This window comes from Convolutriloba macropyga, chromosome 3, assembly GCF_964194025.1.
Source record: "Convolutriloba macropyga chromosome 3, txConMacr16.3, whole genome shotgun sequence".
Classification (NCBI taxonomy): Eukaryota; Metazoa; Xenacoelomorpha; order Acoela; family Convolutidae; genus Convolutriloba; species Convolutriloba macropyga.
Window position 1 is genome coordinate 64315604 of NC_134470.1, and position 16939 is coordinate 64332542.

Sequence of the window (16939 nt, forward strand, 5' to 3'; positions counted from 1 at the left end):
TGTTCACTCCTTTTCATGATTTTTGGAGTCCAATTGGAGTAGTGATTGTGGTCACGCCGAAACAAGAAATGGAGCAAAAAAGGCGTGAAATTTGATCGCTCTAATTTTAAGTAGAGTGAGAAAACGGTGTTTGAACAAAAATTCGCTGTCTCGCTGTTGTTTTTTGTTCACATGCGGCAATTTCACTTTGATTTTTAATGTTTTTTTTTCGATTTTTTGGATCGGATTTTTTTTCTAAATGATTTTCCCAATCCATTCGTAGTCCGTTCTAGGTATAGTTTTCTGTTTTGTCAATGAAAATTCTTTGAATTGTACGTCAGGACTTGTCCTGCTATGTTTTTTTACTTCGTCTAACAGATTTTTGTTTCGTCTTACCCTGACTTCTTGGAATTTACTTTTTCAATGACTTACCTCAATCAAAAAAACGACTTCTGAACTCACTTATGGAACTTTAAATTTTATTAACATTTAATAATGAAAGGTCAATAATGTGCATCTAAGTAGTGCCAAACATATATGCCCTAATTTTTGATTATTAGAGCTTGAGTTTTTGATTTCGAATATTATTTTTGAAAAGCCCTATTAGGGCTTTCCCTTTATAGAGGTGATGTGTCTCATAAAAATGACAGTCCAAAGCTAACTACGAGAGAGCTAACGACGAGATGAACTGTTTTAGATGCCCCTTTTTAAACTTTGTTCTATCTAGTCTTACTAGGTATTCATACTAATCCCTGTATCTTTTGCTTAAGAAACAGGAGTATTTCTAGCTACGGAATCCACTCTAAGTAGTTCGCAGTTTAAAAAGATTTTTTTGTACAGCAATTAGTCATTAATTGCCGCAGTCAGCCTCTCAAACGGCATTCTGCTTTTTTTATTTTGGTTTAACTTTTGATCACGTTTTTTGTTTCACATAAATCTCGACTTTCACGTTTGAGTTCTGACTTACCTCACTCACTGTTTCAACTAATTGGTTTTAAATCCATTCACGCGTTTAATTACGCAACATAGTGAATACAGTCAAGATCGAATGAGCAAAATCAAAAGAGAAGGGATAAACTGATAAAGCCCGGTCATTACCTCATTGAGATTTAGGTTATAAAAGTCCATTAGGGTGTTTGCCAGCTGACATTGGTACTGAATTAAGCAGTTTTAGAATCTCACAAAAACAGCACGCCGAATAAGAACATTTTTTGGAACTGAAAATAAGTCGAACGAAGTTAGGTCAATTTATCTATTTATCTCTTCTTTTTATTCGATTTCAATCCTGATGTGCAAGCGCGTCAACGGCGGCTATTTTCCGGCAACCTGCCGGCTATGTTTTTTTTGCTGTTTTCTGAATCCCAATCGGGTTTGTGGTAAATAAGAGCCCGCTATTTCCCGGCAATTTTGCCTGGTATCTTTTGTACTGCTGCTGCTCCTGTTTTTCATCTTTTTTATTGCTGTGAACTGAGCGTAGCAGCTATATTGCGTTTGGGTGTTCTATTTTACGACTGGAGTTATTCTGAGATGGAACGACCAAGTAATGTAAATTATGTTTAATAGGCTCCTTCTGCCTCTCAATGGATATTGTTAAGGCGCGCTCGTTTTTACATCCACGAATTGGATTGTATTGGGGCTCTGTCTTCTTATTTTTTGTAAGATTTTTTCGCTTTTTTTTCTTTGACTTTCAAAACGGTATAAACAGGTAAAGCCCAGTGGGCTATGAGTTTCATTAGCGGCCCGAAGCTGGCTTTAGTAGTCTTTCAATTGCTTAGAGTGATGAAGCTGCTGGGAATGCCTTAATTCAATGTTAAAAAGTTGTTTTTAGAAATTTTCGAGCCCAAAATGTCGCAATTTTTCATGTTTTTTTTTGTCATTTTTCGTGTTTTTTTATCAGTTCTGAATTGATGTTTGGCAAAGTTGATAAAAATCTTTTGCGAGATAAAATTTTTTTGACCATTTTATGAGCTTTGGATTTTGGTATTGCAAACATAAACTCGAAAAATGATACTAATTTTTGCAATTTTCAAGTGTTTCGAAAATTTTTATCTTTTTGAGTTTATGCACCTCAGGGGCCATAAAAACTCCTCCAGGGTCTAATTATAGGTTTGTGCCATGTTTTTAGTGGCAAAGAAATTTTTTCAATTTTTTAATATCACGAACTTTGCTATTCCTTGGTAAAATTTGAAATTTTTCAAGTTTTGTGAAAGTTGTTGTCATGATCCTAGTTTATCTATCTCTGAGACAATGAAACGTTTCAAGTCATGAATTAGGGTTACTTAATAGCCTCTGAAGACTACAAAATGGTTTCGAAGAAATAATTATCACAATTCTAACAATTTCTCAATAAAATTCGCGATTGTTCTTCAAATTTTTTGAAATTTGTCAATTTCTAAGTTTATCGATCTTTACGGTTCAATGAAAATTTTAGGATCTTGCAGATGGCCTACTGGATAGATTCCAGAGACAAAAGAATGGTTTTTAACGTTAAAATATTGCGAAAATAAGGAACTCTCTTTAAATTTTGCAATTCTTAATTTTTTCAAATTTTTTATATTTTTCAGTGTTTTTTTCTATCTTTATTGGCCAAAAAACCTCTCTCAGGACTTGGCGTCGGTTGATAGGTGTACATAAATGGATAAGGAACAGTAGTTCTGTGTTTTTTATTCAATTCCTCGCATTATATATTTTTTTGAAATTTTGCTAGCTGAAATTGATAAAGCTGATTAGCTCTGTTTAGAAGCTGAATTAAGTATAGTTTTAGAATATGCACGCCAAATTAGAACACTTTTTGATACTCAAAACACAGAAAAAGATTCGGCTTATTTGTTTGTTCTTTTTTTCTGTTTCAATACCGATGTGCATCAAACGCGTCAACGGCGGCTGTTTTTCGGCAACCTGCCGGCTATGTTTCTTTTTTGCTGTTTTCTGAATTCCAATCGGGTTTGTGGTAATTAAGAGCCCGCTATTTTTCGGCAATTTTGCCTGGAATCTTTTGTACTGCTGCTTCTGGTTTTCGTCTCTTTAAGTGCTGTGAACTGATCGTAGCAGCTATATTGCGTTTGGTTGTTCTATTTTACGACTGGAGTGATTCTGAGATGGAACGACAAAGTAATGTATAAATGTTTTAATATCACGATTTTCTTAAATTTGTCATTCTCCTAGTTTATCGATCTCTATGATCCTATGAAACGTTTTAAGTCATGAACTTGGGTTATTGGATAGCCTCTGAAGACAATAAAATGATTTCGAAGAAATAATTATCACAAATTTTAACAACTCTCCAATAAAATTTGCAATTGTTTGAAACTTTTTTGAAATTTTTTGTCAGTTTCTAAGTTTATCGATCTGTACGGTGCAATGAAACTTTTTTAGATCTTGCAGATGGTCTATTGGATAGATTCCAGGGACGAAAGAGTGGTTTTGAACGTAAAAATATTGCGAAAATAAGGAACCTTCTTTAAATTTTGCAATTTTAAGTTTTTCATTTTTGTCATACTTTTAGTCAGTTTTTTTCTATCTTTATTGGCCAGAAAACTTCTCTTAAGACTTTTCGTCGTTCGATAGGTGTATATAAATTGTTAATTGTTGGTCTTCAGGGAAAAAGCTTTAAGAGTTTTAGTTTGTAATGATTATTTTTTTGTTCTGTTTGTTTGTTATTTTCTCAACTTTTATTTTGTTTTTTTTTGCCTGGCCTTGTTCCATTGATCTACTGATCTGTAGTTCTGAGTTTTTCTTTCAATTCCTTGCATTGTATTTCATTTTTTTTTTTGAAATTTTGCTAGTTGAAATTGGTAAAGCTGGTTAGCTTGCAGTTTAGAAGCTGAATTAAGTATAATTTTAGAATCTAATAGAAACTGCACGCCAAATTAGAACACTTTTTAATACTAAAAAAACAGAAAAAGATGCGGCCGATTTGTCTCGTCTTTTTTTCTGTTTCAATGCCGATGTGCATCAAACGCGTCAACGGCGGTTTTTTTCGGGGAACCTGCCGGCTATGTTTCTTTTTTGCTGTTTTCTGAATCCCAATTGGTTTTGTGGTAATTGAGAGCCCGCTATTTTTCGGCAAATTTGTCGGATATCTTTTGTACTTCTGCTTCGCCTGTTTTCATCTCTTTTACTGCTGCGAACTGAGCGTAGCGGCATTGGGTGTTCTACTTTACGACTGTAGTGATTCTGAGATTGAACGACAAAAAAATGTTAGTTATGTTTAATAGCCCCGTCAGTCTCTCAATGGCTATTTTTAATGTGCTCTCGTTTTTACAATCCAAGAACTGGATTGTATTGGGGCTCTGTGTTCTTATTTTTTTTGTAAGATTTTTTTGCACATTTTGGTCATTCAAAACGGTATAACAGGTAAGGCCCAGTGGGTCATGAGTTTCATTAGCGGACTGAAGCCGGCTTTATTATTCTTTCAGTTGCTTAGAGTGGTGCAGCTGCTGGGAATGCCTTAATTCAATGTTAAAAAGTTGTTTTTAGAATTTTTCGAGCCCAAAATGTCGCAATTTTTCATGTTTTTTTTTGTCGTTTTTCGTGTTTTTTATCAGTTCTGAATTGATGTATGTCAAAGTTGATAAAAGTCTTTTGCGAGATATATTTTTTTGGACCATTTTATGAGCTCTGGATTTTGGTTTTGCCAACATAAACCCGAAAAAAGATACTAATTTTTGCAATTTTCTGGTGTTTCGAAAATTTTTATCTTTTTGAGTTTATGCACCTCAGGGGCCATAAAAACTCCTCCAGGGTCTAATTATAGGTTTGTGCCATGTTTTTAGTGGCAAAGAAATTTTTTCAATTTTTTAATATCACGAACTTCTGCTATTCTTGGTAAAATTTGAAATTTTTCAAGTTTTGTGAAAGTTGTTGTCATGATCCTCGTTTATCTATCTCTGAGACAATGAAACGTTTCAAGTCATGAATTAGGGTTACTTAATAGCCTCTGAAGACTACAAATTGATTTCGAAGAAATAATTATCACAAATTTTAACAACTCTCCAATAAAATTTGCGATTGTTTTTCAAACTTTTTTGAAATTTTTTGTCAATTTCTAAGTTTATTGATCTTTACGGTTCAATGAAACTTTTTTAGATCTTGCAGATGGTCTACTGGATAGATTTCAGAGACGAAAGAGTGGTTTTGGACGTTAAAATATTGCGAAAATAAGGAGCTTTCTTTAAATTTTGCAAATTTAAATTTTTGCATTATGTCATATTTTTCAGTCTTTTTATTGGCCAAAAAGCTTTTCTCAAGACTTGGCATTCTGAGTTTTTCCATTAAATTCCTTGCATTGTTTTTCTTTTTTTGAAATTTTGCTAGCTGAAATTCGTAAAGCTGAATTAAGTATAGTTTTAGAATCTAATAGAAAGTGCACGCCAAATTAGAACGCTTTTGATACTGAAAAAAAAACAGAAAAAATTACGGACGATTTGTCTTTTTTTTTGTTTCAATCTGTTTTTGTGTTTCTATTTTTTGGCAACCTGCCGGCTATGTTTTAGTGTGGCAATTTCAAGGCAGGGTTGTTCTTACTCTTTTTCTGCTAAAGTGGCTTTTCTCACATATATTATCTTTTTATTGTGTTCTTGTTAATAGGCGCTGTCTGCCTCTCAACGGCTATTGTTTTGGCGCTCTTCTTTTTTAATTCGCTTTACCTTTTCGTCACGTTTTTCGTTTTACATAAGTCACCATTTTCTTGTTTGTTTGACGTCTGACTTACTTCACTCATTGTTTCAACTGGATTTTAAATTCTTTCGCGCATTGAATTATGCATTGTGGTGAATACTGTTAGTCAAAATATCGAAATTTAAAGAGACGGGATAAAACGATAAAGCCCGGCCATTTAGTTATTGAGAATTAAGTTATCGAAGTTCATTAGTGTATGCTTGCTGACATTGGTTTTAAGCTTATTAGCTTTCAGTTTAGAAGCTGAATTAAATATAGTTTTAGAATCGAACTGAAACTTTACGCCAAATTACAACACTTTTTGACACTGAAAGAAAACAACGAAAAATTCGATCTCGATATGCTTCGAGCGCTTCAACGGCGACTTTCCGACAATGGGCCGGCTATGTTAACAAACTTTTTTGACACATATATATTAGACTATAAGAGGCTAAACTTTTTTGTTGTTTTTCCCATTTGTCAAGACTGAATTTTATCGTTCACATATTGAATATGCGGTAGTTTTAGAGACTGTTTGATTCAGTTGTTATTTATAGCCGTCGTCAGCCTCTCAACGGCGCGCTCCTTTTTTAAAAAAAATTCTTACTTTCGATCACATTTTTCGTTTTACGTAAACAAATACTTTCACGTCTGATTCGTGATGTCATTCACGGTTTCTGAAAGGATGTCAAATCCATTCTCTCAATGAATTAGGCAATACAGTGACTACGGTTAAGTTCAAAGGGGCAAAATTAAAAAAAAAATAGGATAAACCAATATAGTCCGGTCATTAAGTCATAATGCTAGCTGGCATCAGTATTAAGCTTAATAGCCTCTGGTTTAGTTGTTGAATAAGGTATTGTATGGCATTCAAGTGGAGCTGTACGCCAAATTAGATCACTTTCAACAGAAAAAGTTCTGTCATTTTCTTTAATTTTTTTATGTTGCACTCCCGACGTGCATCAATGTGGTGGCTTTTTCCAGTATATACCGGCAATATTCATTCTTAAGGTTTTTGGTCCAAGAAAATTGATTAAATCAGTTAATATTGCGCCAATTTTGGGCCTGCTTGTCTTCTTGAAGTTCAATACCTATTTAATTGCTCTCAAACGAAGTTTGTAGCAATTCTATGAGTGCCGCTGCTATTCTTTAATGCGAATGTTACCACTATTTTTTCCAATCGTTTTTTGCTTCTGACGATTTGACGTTTCCTCCTCAGAAACGTGACAAACATGTAAAACCCGGAGGGCATCAAGTTTCTCTTAGTCTTTTGGTTTTCTTGTCTCTTAGTATGCAATTCACCGGAACTTTAGGAGACATAAATTCATGGCGCGAAGTGAGTTTGGTCTCTCCTCACTTCAATCCGACCCAGCGAGTAACCTACCACCTCAGCAGCGGAAGTATGGCTGGGAGGATCTTAGCCCAATACCTTTATCGTCTTTTTAGTAATTTTGATTAATTTTGTTATGATTTCGGCAGAACAGATTTGGTTTTGATGTTATGGGTAAAAAAAATTTCCAACCAAATTGGAATTTTGTTTTCTGAATTTTTGCTGTTTCCATATTTTCTGAGCAGCAGTTGTCAATGAAAACTGAGCTCGGTGCTGTGTTCAAGCTGTTTCCGCTAATTTTTGTTGTTTTGCTGGCTTTCAAGGTCAAGCAAGATTATTCTGAGATGTCCAGTTTTATGTTCTCGCCGTCTTACATGGTTTTCTAGACTTTGGTATTCAACTCACTGATACCAAAAGAGTGCCAAATTTAAATAGTCTCTCTCTCTATATTTGTTTAACTGTTTAATTGCTCTCGTAGAGCAGCAATTATTGTAAACTTGTGCGTCTTTATGCAAAATTTTCGCTTGACAGTTATGACTTTTTGAGTTACTTTTACGTCCTTGACTTTTTGCGTTTCGCATGATCTAAAAATCACTCTCAATCACAATTTCAAGCAGTTGAACTCACTTGGCGGCAATTTAATACTAAAAGTCAAATGAAAAGTGCGCCGAAACTGAAGCCGTTTTTCACTTCAAAATCTTAAAAGTGGCATATGTTAACCTCTAATGTGGCTATTTGAAGCCGACTACCCGCTATTGAACTTCTTAGTCCCATTTAGGCTCCCCCCTCCGACTGAAGCTGGCTGCAATTGATTAGCGATTCCACTAAATGTTCGAGAGCAATTCTTCCGACGTTTAGTCGGTTATGTTTATCTGTTTGCTTCATAATGCTCAAGTGGTCTGCTGGTCAGACTGCGACTGTTTTAACTTTGCATTCAATTCGGTTTTTATTTTCGGACTGTTTAATTGCCCTTGAACGAAGTTCATAGCAGTTATTGTAAACGTGTTGGTCTTTTTTATGCAAATTTGTCGCTTGACCATTTTGCGATTTTCTTCTAGAACATTCTTTGACTTCTCAAGTGACTTTTTCACGTTTTCGTTCTTTATTTTTGAGTGATCTCTTTTGCTCTCCCTCCGAAGTAAAGCTTGTTAATATAAAGTCGGTTGCAGCAAAGCAAAATTAAGGGCCAAACGGAACAGTCGTCAGTGCATATGGTTATGAAGCTGGAGGTCAGTGGTTCGAATCCCAGTGGGTTCAAATGTTTTCCCCCCGCCTGTCGTTCGAGAGCAATTCTCCCGACATTAGTCGGTTTATGTCTTTCAATTGCTCTCAAACGAAGTTTGCGGCAATTTAATTAGTCATGTGGTCTTTTATGCGATTTTTCGCTTGACAGATTTTTCGTCTGACCGATTTCACTTTTCGTCCTCAAAGACGAGATTAACAGGTAGCTGCCGGGGGCATTAAGTGGCTGAGTGTGCTATTGACTGTTTTGTGGAGACAATTTTAGGGTGTGCAGGATGTTTCTTCATCTTTTGACCCCCTCCCCCACCCCCAACCACTCACCACTCCCCCCGTCCACCCTCCTCCAACCTAGCGATTTAGAGCCCTGTCGTCCAGCTCTCCCACAACCCTACCCCACCATCGATTGACCAACCACCCCCCTCCCCCCCCCTCCACTCCGCTCACCTCCACCCCCTTATCTAGTATCTCTTAGTCCTAACTGGCTACGACCGAAGCCAACAGCTCGTCGGTCGTTTGAGAGCAATTCGCCCGACGTTAGTCGGTTATCGTTTTATTTTTTTTCGTTTTACAGAAGTTCTCGAACTGTTTCAATTCCAAAGACGGCCAGTGGGGTCTACGGCGGCTATTTTGCGGCAATCTTCGGGCTATGTTTAATTTTCTTTCACGTGCCAAATGGCTAGTTTGACCGTTCAATTTACAAACATGTTATTAGTTCACGAATGACGTCTTGAAAGTGGAACACTCGAATTCCGCGAGCATATCTGATTAAGAATCAATAACTTGAAGTAAATATCCGATTAACGAGCTACGATCTCTTAAGATAGCTCAACAAGATATGCCTTTGAAGTTTCCAACTGCATAGGATTTAGACGTCGGTATTTGGAAGAACGTGATCAAAATCAAAAGTTTAGCTGTTGATTACGGTAAATATGGTGTTCTTCTAGACTCCTGACCTGGAGAACAAGGTAATCTCGCCCACATGTTTCCGTGTGGAGTTCCGCAAATCCTCCACCAGTGCATCCTCCATGTTTATGAAGCCAATCAAGTTCCAAATCGATGTCATGCTGGACTCTGTCCTGGACAACGTCCACAAAGTCATTTTCACACTAATTGCAGGTTGGTCACTCCAATTTGCTTTACAAGAATTTCTATCATTCTTGAGGTACAATTGGGATCGAAACGTGACATGAACAAACAAGATGCAACTTACGATTTTTAAATCGAAAGCAAACGTCATATGAATTTTGCTAGAATAACAAGGGTTAGCATTTGATATCTTCGTAGTTTAATGATCTTAAAGAAAATTAGGTGAAATATTAGAAAATTTAGGTGAAATTTAACAATATTAGCAAATTACTTAATTTATAAATTTAGAAAGTTACAAATTTAGTTACAGAAAGCCCTAGAAGTAATTGGCGCGAAACGAATTAATTTGTAGCAACTATTTAGGACCGGGAAGACGGTTTCGTCGGGTGGTGGAACATATGGAGAAAACAATAGCGGAACGGCAACCTGCGTTGGATGAGACATGTCTAGTTCACAACAACAACAACAATAACAGCAACAATCAACATGCTTCAAAGGGATACCAGAACCCAACATTGGTGGACCAAAGTCAACATCTAGTCAACCAGAATCACCTTGTCCATAATACTTCGAATAACGCAAATGTCGCATCTGTGAAACAAGAAGTTACAATGTACAACGATAACAACAATAACCCTAATAGTGTAGTCAAAGATGTCACAACGTACAACTCCACAGGTACAAGTTCCCAGAACCTCCCCTTTCCGGTCCAAACTAACCAGAATTCTTCTTGCCCTCTAAATTCCCAGTCAACTCAAATGGGAGATACAAAGAGTGCTCAAATGTTGATCAATTCGACCATTGTCAATAGCTCTGGTGCCTCGAACAACCCGTCCGGTTTTTCAGGTGCGGGTTCAAATCCCACCGGGACCACTGAGTATTTTGTAGCTTCTATAACTAACGAAACAATTACATGTGATCATGGTGGCGAATCGTTACGGGCAACTAAACAGTGTAAGCAATCAAATAGTGCAATGATTTGTGAGACGACGAATGTTGACGAGTTATGGTCTGTTAATGGGAACAATGCTAATGGTATGTGCAGTAATGGCAGTGCAATAATGGGCAGTGCCAATGATGTTGAGTTCATGCACTGTGCATCTAACAACAGTTCTTCCTCTTCCAATGGTGCAGCTATGAGTGTGGGGTCAGTTAGTGGGCTTGAGAGTAGTGGTGGGAACAGTGGTGTGTTGATGTCGCCCAGCAAGAGACATCGGAGGACGGCGTCAAGTCACGCGGCGCCCTGTGCCAAAGGGAGTAGTGACTCCACCAGTGCAATAGCTAACAGTACTGACCAACAGCCAAGTGTCAATTGAATAAACAAAATCAAGTGCTACAAAAACACAGATTCTTTTACATAACAAATATTAGCGGCAGTAGTGAGACAAACAGACGTTTTGATCAGTGATCGATTTGAAGTTTTTGATAAGTGTCTGAAATCTTGAGTTGTTCTCGCCGTTTTCAACAGGCAGTCCAGCCTGTCTGTAAAACAAATGCAATGCCTTGTGCGTCACAAAATGACCCTTTCTATATAAGTTGTCCAATCTCTTGTAAAGAAAAACCATCACTGTATTTCAACTTGAACATTAGGAATGAGCTTTTAGTTCGCGTGATTAATGGGAATTTCTCAGTCACCTTGGAAAATTATTTCAAAAACGAAACTCCTGCTGGCTTTTAAATTCATATGCATTCTTTTTCATTTCATTTTTAGGTCACATCAAAATATGGTAATAAGATTTTGATATGAGCTATCCGCTTTGAACCTGAAATTTGAAAACATCTTTATTGGGAATAAAATTTAGTCCAATTCATATGAATTGAATTGCCATTTTAATGTCAACGAGAAGTGTTTGGTTCTTTGAATTTTGTAAAGCCGTCTTAGTTATGTCAATTTGTGGTTTTTAGTACCTGGAGAGGGGTGAATAAAACAGTGGCAGAACAGAAGTGATTTGATTTTTAGTTGGATGGTTAGTTCTAAGAAACAGAATTGTAGAGTTCAGAATATGTAGATGTATTCCAACATGGCCAAACCCAGGATAGATGATGAACCATAGATAGATGACAAACCAGACAATGAATATTAATGCAAGATTTCAGTCATTAATAATTTTTGCAGTTGCTATCTGGATCTACTGAATTGCGGAGGTATTTGAAGTGAAGCTTCTGGGTCGCGTGATGTGGCTTCCGGAGCTGTTTTCTATTCTCTATCTTTTTTGTCATAGTTCATGTGTTAATTAATCAATCAATTAATTAATTAGATCTTGTACTTGCATCAGGTCATATTCTGCGCAATCACATTAGTTTAGTAGATAGATCTCACCAGAGCTGTAAAAGGCTTACAATGTAAACAATTTGTTTATGAATAGAATTGTTGTAATATATTAGATGTGCTTTAATTAGAGCTATTCAAATTCTACTACAATTTTCATTTCAGATTCGTTCTTGTTTTTTTTTCAATTTGTTGAGGGAAAGTTGATAATGTACCAAATTTCAAGTGCAATACCGTTTGATTTGTTTTGCTTTATTTTCTGCATGCAAACATACCTTTAATGATTCCTGTAGTTGAAAAATCATGATGCCATTTTTCTAAGTTCTTTTCTTTTTATGAGGTGCAGTAAAAGAGATACGATTTCTTTTTCGTGCGTCAATTAATTGAATATTTAAGCGTGACAACCACGCAGCAGTTTTAAATGTTCCCAACCAACTCAGAATAAATACTAAAATGCTGTTTCGTCTAAGCAATATAATTTGACTTTAAACTCGTCAAAAACAGTACTGAATTAAACGAATACTTCATACGTACTGACGAAACTGCATAATCATTTGACATAACTTAAGCCATCTACTTAAACCTAACGGTCACAAACTCGGTGCTAATTGAATAAGGGGCTAAACTTTTCCCATTTTTGTGCAATTTTCTCAAAATCTCAGCCATTGATCAAGCAATTTAACCAACGGTTCATCCGTCATGAATTGATAAAACTAGTTTGCGAAGTAAGAAAAGTTCAAATGTATGATTAAAATCGTACGATCGAAGAAATGAATTTCGATCCGTGAAGTGCAGTAAAAAGTTTGGTTCCTTAGCCCCTGTTGAAAATGACCAAATTTATATGATATTCACATCATTATAGTTTTACACTGTAAGTGTTATGGGTAGTCCTGTCTCATATTAGGATACTCAAACCACTATCAAAGCAAAAACGCATTAAACTACAGTCATTTAAGTACATTGGACAACTGCTTTGCGGCACACGCTGGTAATGTTTTCACTCGACTTAGGCATCGTTTCAATTCAATCGTAACTCGATATATTTAAAAGCAGTAGTCTAATAGATAATTCAGGATCAGATTACGAGGGCAAAAATGAGTCAGGGGAAAGGAACCAGATATGAAATGTTCATTGTTAGGTGCAATAAGTGTGTAATTTGCCTGTCTCCTCATCCTCTCATTTGTGTATGAATGAATGTAACATCATTAAAGACTCATTTTCAGTGCTTGAGTTTTTGTAAATTAATCCAAATTCTAAAATAAATAATTCAATTGATTAATTAACTATACAATGCTGATTGATTAATTATAGTTTTATTTTATGCGTTTCTAATTGGAATTTTTAAGATGAAATTTTAAACCTTCTGATTTTGCGAAAATTGAGTTCATCGTGGTAGTTTAAGTCAAATAGTAAGTTATGCGAGTAATCTGTGTGCCGATAAAGTTGTTTGCAGACAATGAAGGATACATGGTAGCATTCTGAAAACTGGGGTTAGGGGTTTTTATTGCTCTCAAACGAATTTTGTAGCAATTATATTAATGCTGTGGTCTTTTAATGCGATTTTTCGCTTGACCGATTTATCGTCTGATCCATTTGACTTTTGGTCCTCAAGAACGGGATAAACAGGCAGAGCTCGGAGGGCATTAAGTTCTCTTAGAGCCCTAAGCCTTAGTATACTCTAAGAATGCGATTCACCAAAACTGCTTTCATGAGACAATTTTGTAATATAAAGGTCGGTTCTTAATCTTAAAAGTTTGACCCCCTCAGTCACCCAACCCCCCGCCATCAACCCCCCCCCCCCTCAACACTCGCATTGTCTACCTTCCTCCGCATCTCTCGATTTGAAGCCCCCTCTTATCTAGTCTTCGCAACCCTACCCCCCATCATCGCTTGACCCCGCCCCCAGATCCGGTCACCCCCGCCCCAATGCTAGCATCCCTAAGCGCCAGTTGGCTTCTACCAAAGCCAACCTCTCATATGTAGTTTGAGAGCAATTCACCCGACGTTAGTCGGTTATGTTTGACAAGTTGATAGTAGTATAATCTAAGCAGACCAGGGGTGGGGGTTGAAAGGACGCACCTATGTATTCAGATTCGGTATAACATATTTTTAATGGATTGTTCAAAGACGCAGCTTTTTATGCCACTGTTATGCCACTGAACGTATGCCAGATATAGCAATTTACCTATGTATAAGGAATAGGTATAGCCTAATTTAATCGATTTCTGAATGATGTACCCATTTATTAAACGCTTGACTGAACATATTCTAGAAGTTACTAGTCAACAAAATTAGCCTCCCCTCAATGAACAGATAGCGGAAACTGTCAAACTAACTTGAGCAAAATCACATGACAAAAATGTGTATTTTGAAATTTTCATTTCATAATTTCAAGAATGTGTAACCAAAAGTTATCAAATTTTTCAGCTAGTGAACAAAAAATGACATATATTTGAAAAATTAATCGTTTTTTTACAAAACGGTTCAAAAAACAACCAGATTTAACGTTTTTACTAAGAAATATTACAAGTTTATTTCAAATTTTATTACAGAATTTTCTGCAAATATCCTCAATTGTCCAGAAAATACCAAAAATTACTTGCATTTTTAAAAAAAATTTACCCAAATTTTGACAATGAAAACAAAATTGTATCCATTTTTCCTGCATTTGATCCAAATATTACCCAGAATATAAACCATTGTTACAAAACGTACGCAATTTTGCTCCAATTTACCCAATATCATCCCATTTCAACCAATAATTTTGAAAGATTACCCTATTTTAACGAGTTTAAAGCAAGTCGCACCCAACTGTAACCCAATTTAGGCAAAATTTACTAACCCTAATTTAAACAAACTTTGCCCCATATCTTCCGATTTTTAACCAAGTATTTTTCACTTTTCATTCAATTAGCAGGACAAGAAAACCCTGGCAAGCTACGCAGAATGTCAATAATGAGAATAAGTGATGACTGGTTAACAAAAAGCTAAGGAGTTCAGTAACAATTTTTAAACAGTATCGAGGCCGTAAAACGCAAACGTAATCAACTAACGTCGGAGGAATTGCTTTTGAAAGACTGTCTAGCAGTTGGCTTCGCCAGCTACTGTTAATGCAGGCCATTTTTAACTTAATTGAAGGGGGACACGGTGGAGGGGATTAAGTGCGCGTATTTACGGCTGAAACGCTATGAAGTCCTGGGATATATGTGGGGGAGGGTGACGCGGGATGATATGGGGAGAAAGTGATGGGGGCGTGTAGTTGGGGGGGGGGGGGGCAGTTGGTTAAACACTAAAGATTGCCCTTCACAACCCAATTTTGTCTCCAGAACTGTTGCGGTGAACCGCATACTTAGAGTCTAGTAGGCCAAAAATTTCTAAGAGAACCTAATGCTTTTTGTGCATTACCTGTTTATCCCCTTTGTGAGGACGAAAAGTCAAAAGGGCAAGACAAAAAATTGTTCTAGCGAAAATTGCATAGGAAAAACCACATAAACTAACCTGACTGCTACCAACTTGGTTTGTGATCAATTATTAATTATGAGTTTAAACCATTATTTAGATAATTAATGCAAATGTGGCCTCTCATTATTGAGTTCGAGGCTAAGACAGCAATCACAATAAAATTGGGCAAAACTATAAAAATTAATAACAAAATACGACCACAGAAATCCCTCTCAAAATCCAAGAAATTGGTTTAAGAGCCACTTTCTCACTCGATTTTAAAAGTGGTTTGAATATTTTTTGCCTTTTCGCTCCCTTTATTAATCAAGCGTGACTAAATGTTCAGTCTAATTTGACTTCTTACTGACATCAACAGTTCGTAAAAAGTGTGAACATATCTTACAAGAAAGCGCCACAATACAAGCCAAAACTTTGCATGGGAACAAAGAAAATTGAGCGTCTTAATACCTTTCAGAAGTTGATGGCGGTTATTGAACAATTACACCTTGGATTTAATCAGACGTTAACAATGGTGCGGACTCGTACAAATCTTGATTGAATAAGTTGTCATTTGAAGTTAATACTAGGTAGGAGAACCTATGCTTTTAAAGAAGCTAATAATTCCAAAGAACAGGCAACGAAACCTAAAATATTAAAATATGTCTGGGAAATTTGCTCCGGAAATAAGCTAGCCCATGGCTAAGTTTCCCAAATAAACACTCTCAAGATAACCATATGTTTGGTTGCACGTTTAGTAGATCAGATAGATCTTGTGACGTTAATTAAGGTTGTAAAATTATCAACATTTAAGCTGCATCAGTGATATAACTTCTGGGGAGACCGGGGTAGGGGTAAAAAGAGGTATCTATGTATTAAGATCCGGCAAAGCACATTTTACCAGTTTCTCAAAGACGTGTATATTAACCAATCACTTGACTGAACAAGCTGCCAGATGTAGCAAATTACATAGAACATACTTTTGTATAATGATTAAATATGGTCTATTTTAATCACTCTTTGAAGGATGTACCCATGTATTAACCTCTTGAGTGAACATATTTCAAAAGTTACTACTCAACCAAACCAGTCCCCCTTCAAAATGGCACATCACACCATCGGGAGCTAATTCACATGATAAAAAATGTAACTCTAAAATTTCCATATAGATAAAAATTAGAAAATTTAATAAAAAATTGTACAAATTCGCCAATTTTTAAACCATTAAATAAACATTTTTACTAAATTTTTCGAGTTTGAAAGTTTTTTAATCAAAAAAGGCTCAAAACAATCTTTTTGTTTCCTAGTTTGCTTAAATTTGGAGACAGGAGACCTAATTTCTCCTGCACAAACCTTTGAAAAAAATAGTTGTACATTCGTATACTATAGGAGTTTTCGTTGATTAAATTTTTCATATTAAATTTTTTAAATAATAAACCTAAAAATTAAACAAAATGCTTGACTTATTTGTGGTTTATTGAAATGCTTCACTTGGTAAATACAAAATAAGGCCATATAAACATGTTATTTGTCGTCAGAGAAAAGCTCATATTTGTTATGACTTTGACAATGTTCTTTTGTAAACTTTAAATGATTTCTTTTTGTTTTGGATTCATTTGTCATTCGTTTTGCAGCCCCATGACTACGTTTTTTAGAATAAAGGGGCAAAAAAATTTCTCCCAAAAATTATTAGAAATTGTTTTGCCCCTAAATGTCATTCTTTTTGTTAACGTTCAACATATTTATGACCATCAAAGGCCTTAATTGCTTCCATGCTTGCTTAACCGAATTTATATCTTGTTTTCAGTTGATAGCTAACGGTTTTTAAGGCTTTCAATTAATTTTCTTAAAGAAAACAATTTTCTTAAAGAAAACAATTACCTAGCTGTGACAATTTCTCTTTCTGCTATTAGTCCTCTACGTTTAGTAAGCGCAAT

At 35.9% G+C, this 16939-nt stretch overlaps 2 protein-coding genes across 3 annotated transcripts in view; both read left to right on the forward strand.

Moving 5' to 3' along the window:
- Positions 1-10845, forward strand: part of LOC142336357 (serine/threonine-protein kinase BRSK2-like) — a 160681-nt gene extending 149836 nt beyond the window's left edge. The window contains exons 17-18 of one of the 2 annotated variants that reach the window (XM_075385125.1): positions 9154-9325; positions 9659-10845. In XM_075385125.1, the coding sequence (XP_075241240.1) occupies positions 9154-9325; positions 9659-10611 (1125 nt within the window). In that variant the 3' untranslated portion in view covers positions 10612-10845. The remainder of the gene's footprint in view (positions 1-9153; positions 9326-9658) is intronic. The other variant, XM_075385126.1, reaches the window with a different exon arrangement.
- LOC142336358 (nuclear migration protein nudC-like) overlaps positions 1-16939 on the forward strand; it is a 472960-nt gene that overhangs the window by 39408 nt on the left and 416613 nt on the right. The gene's annotated exons all lie outside the window — the stretch shown is intronic.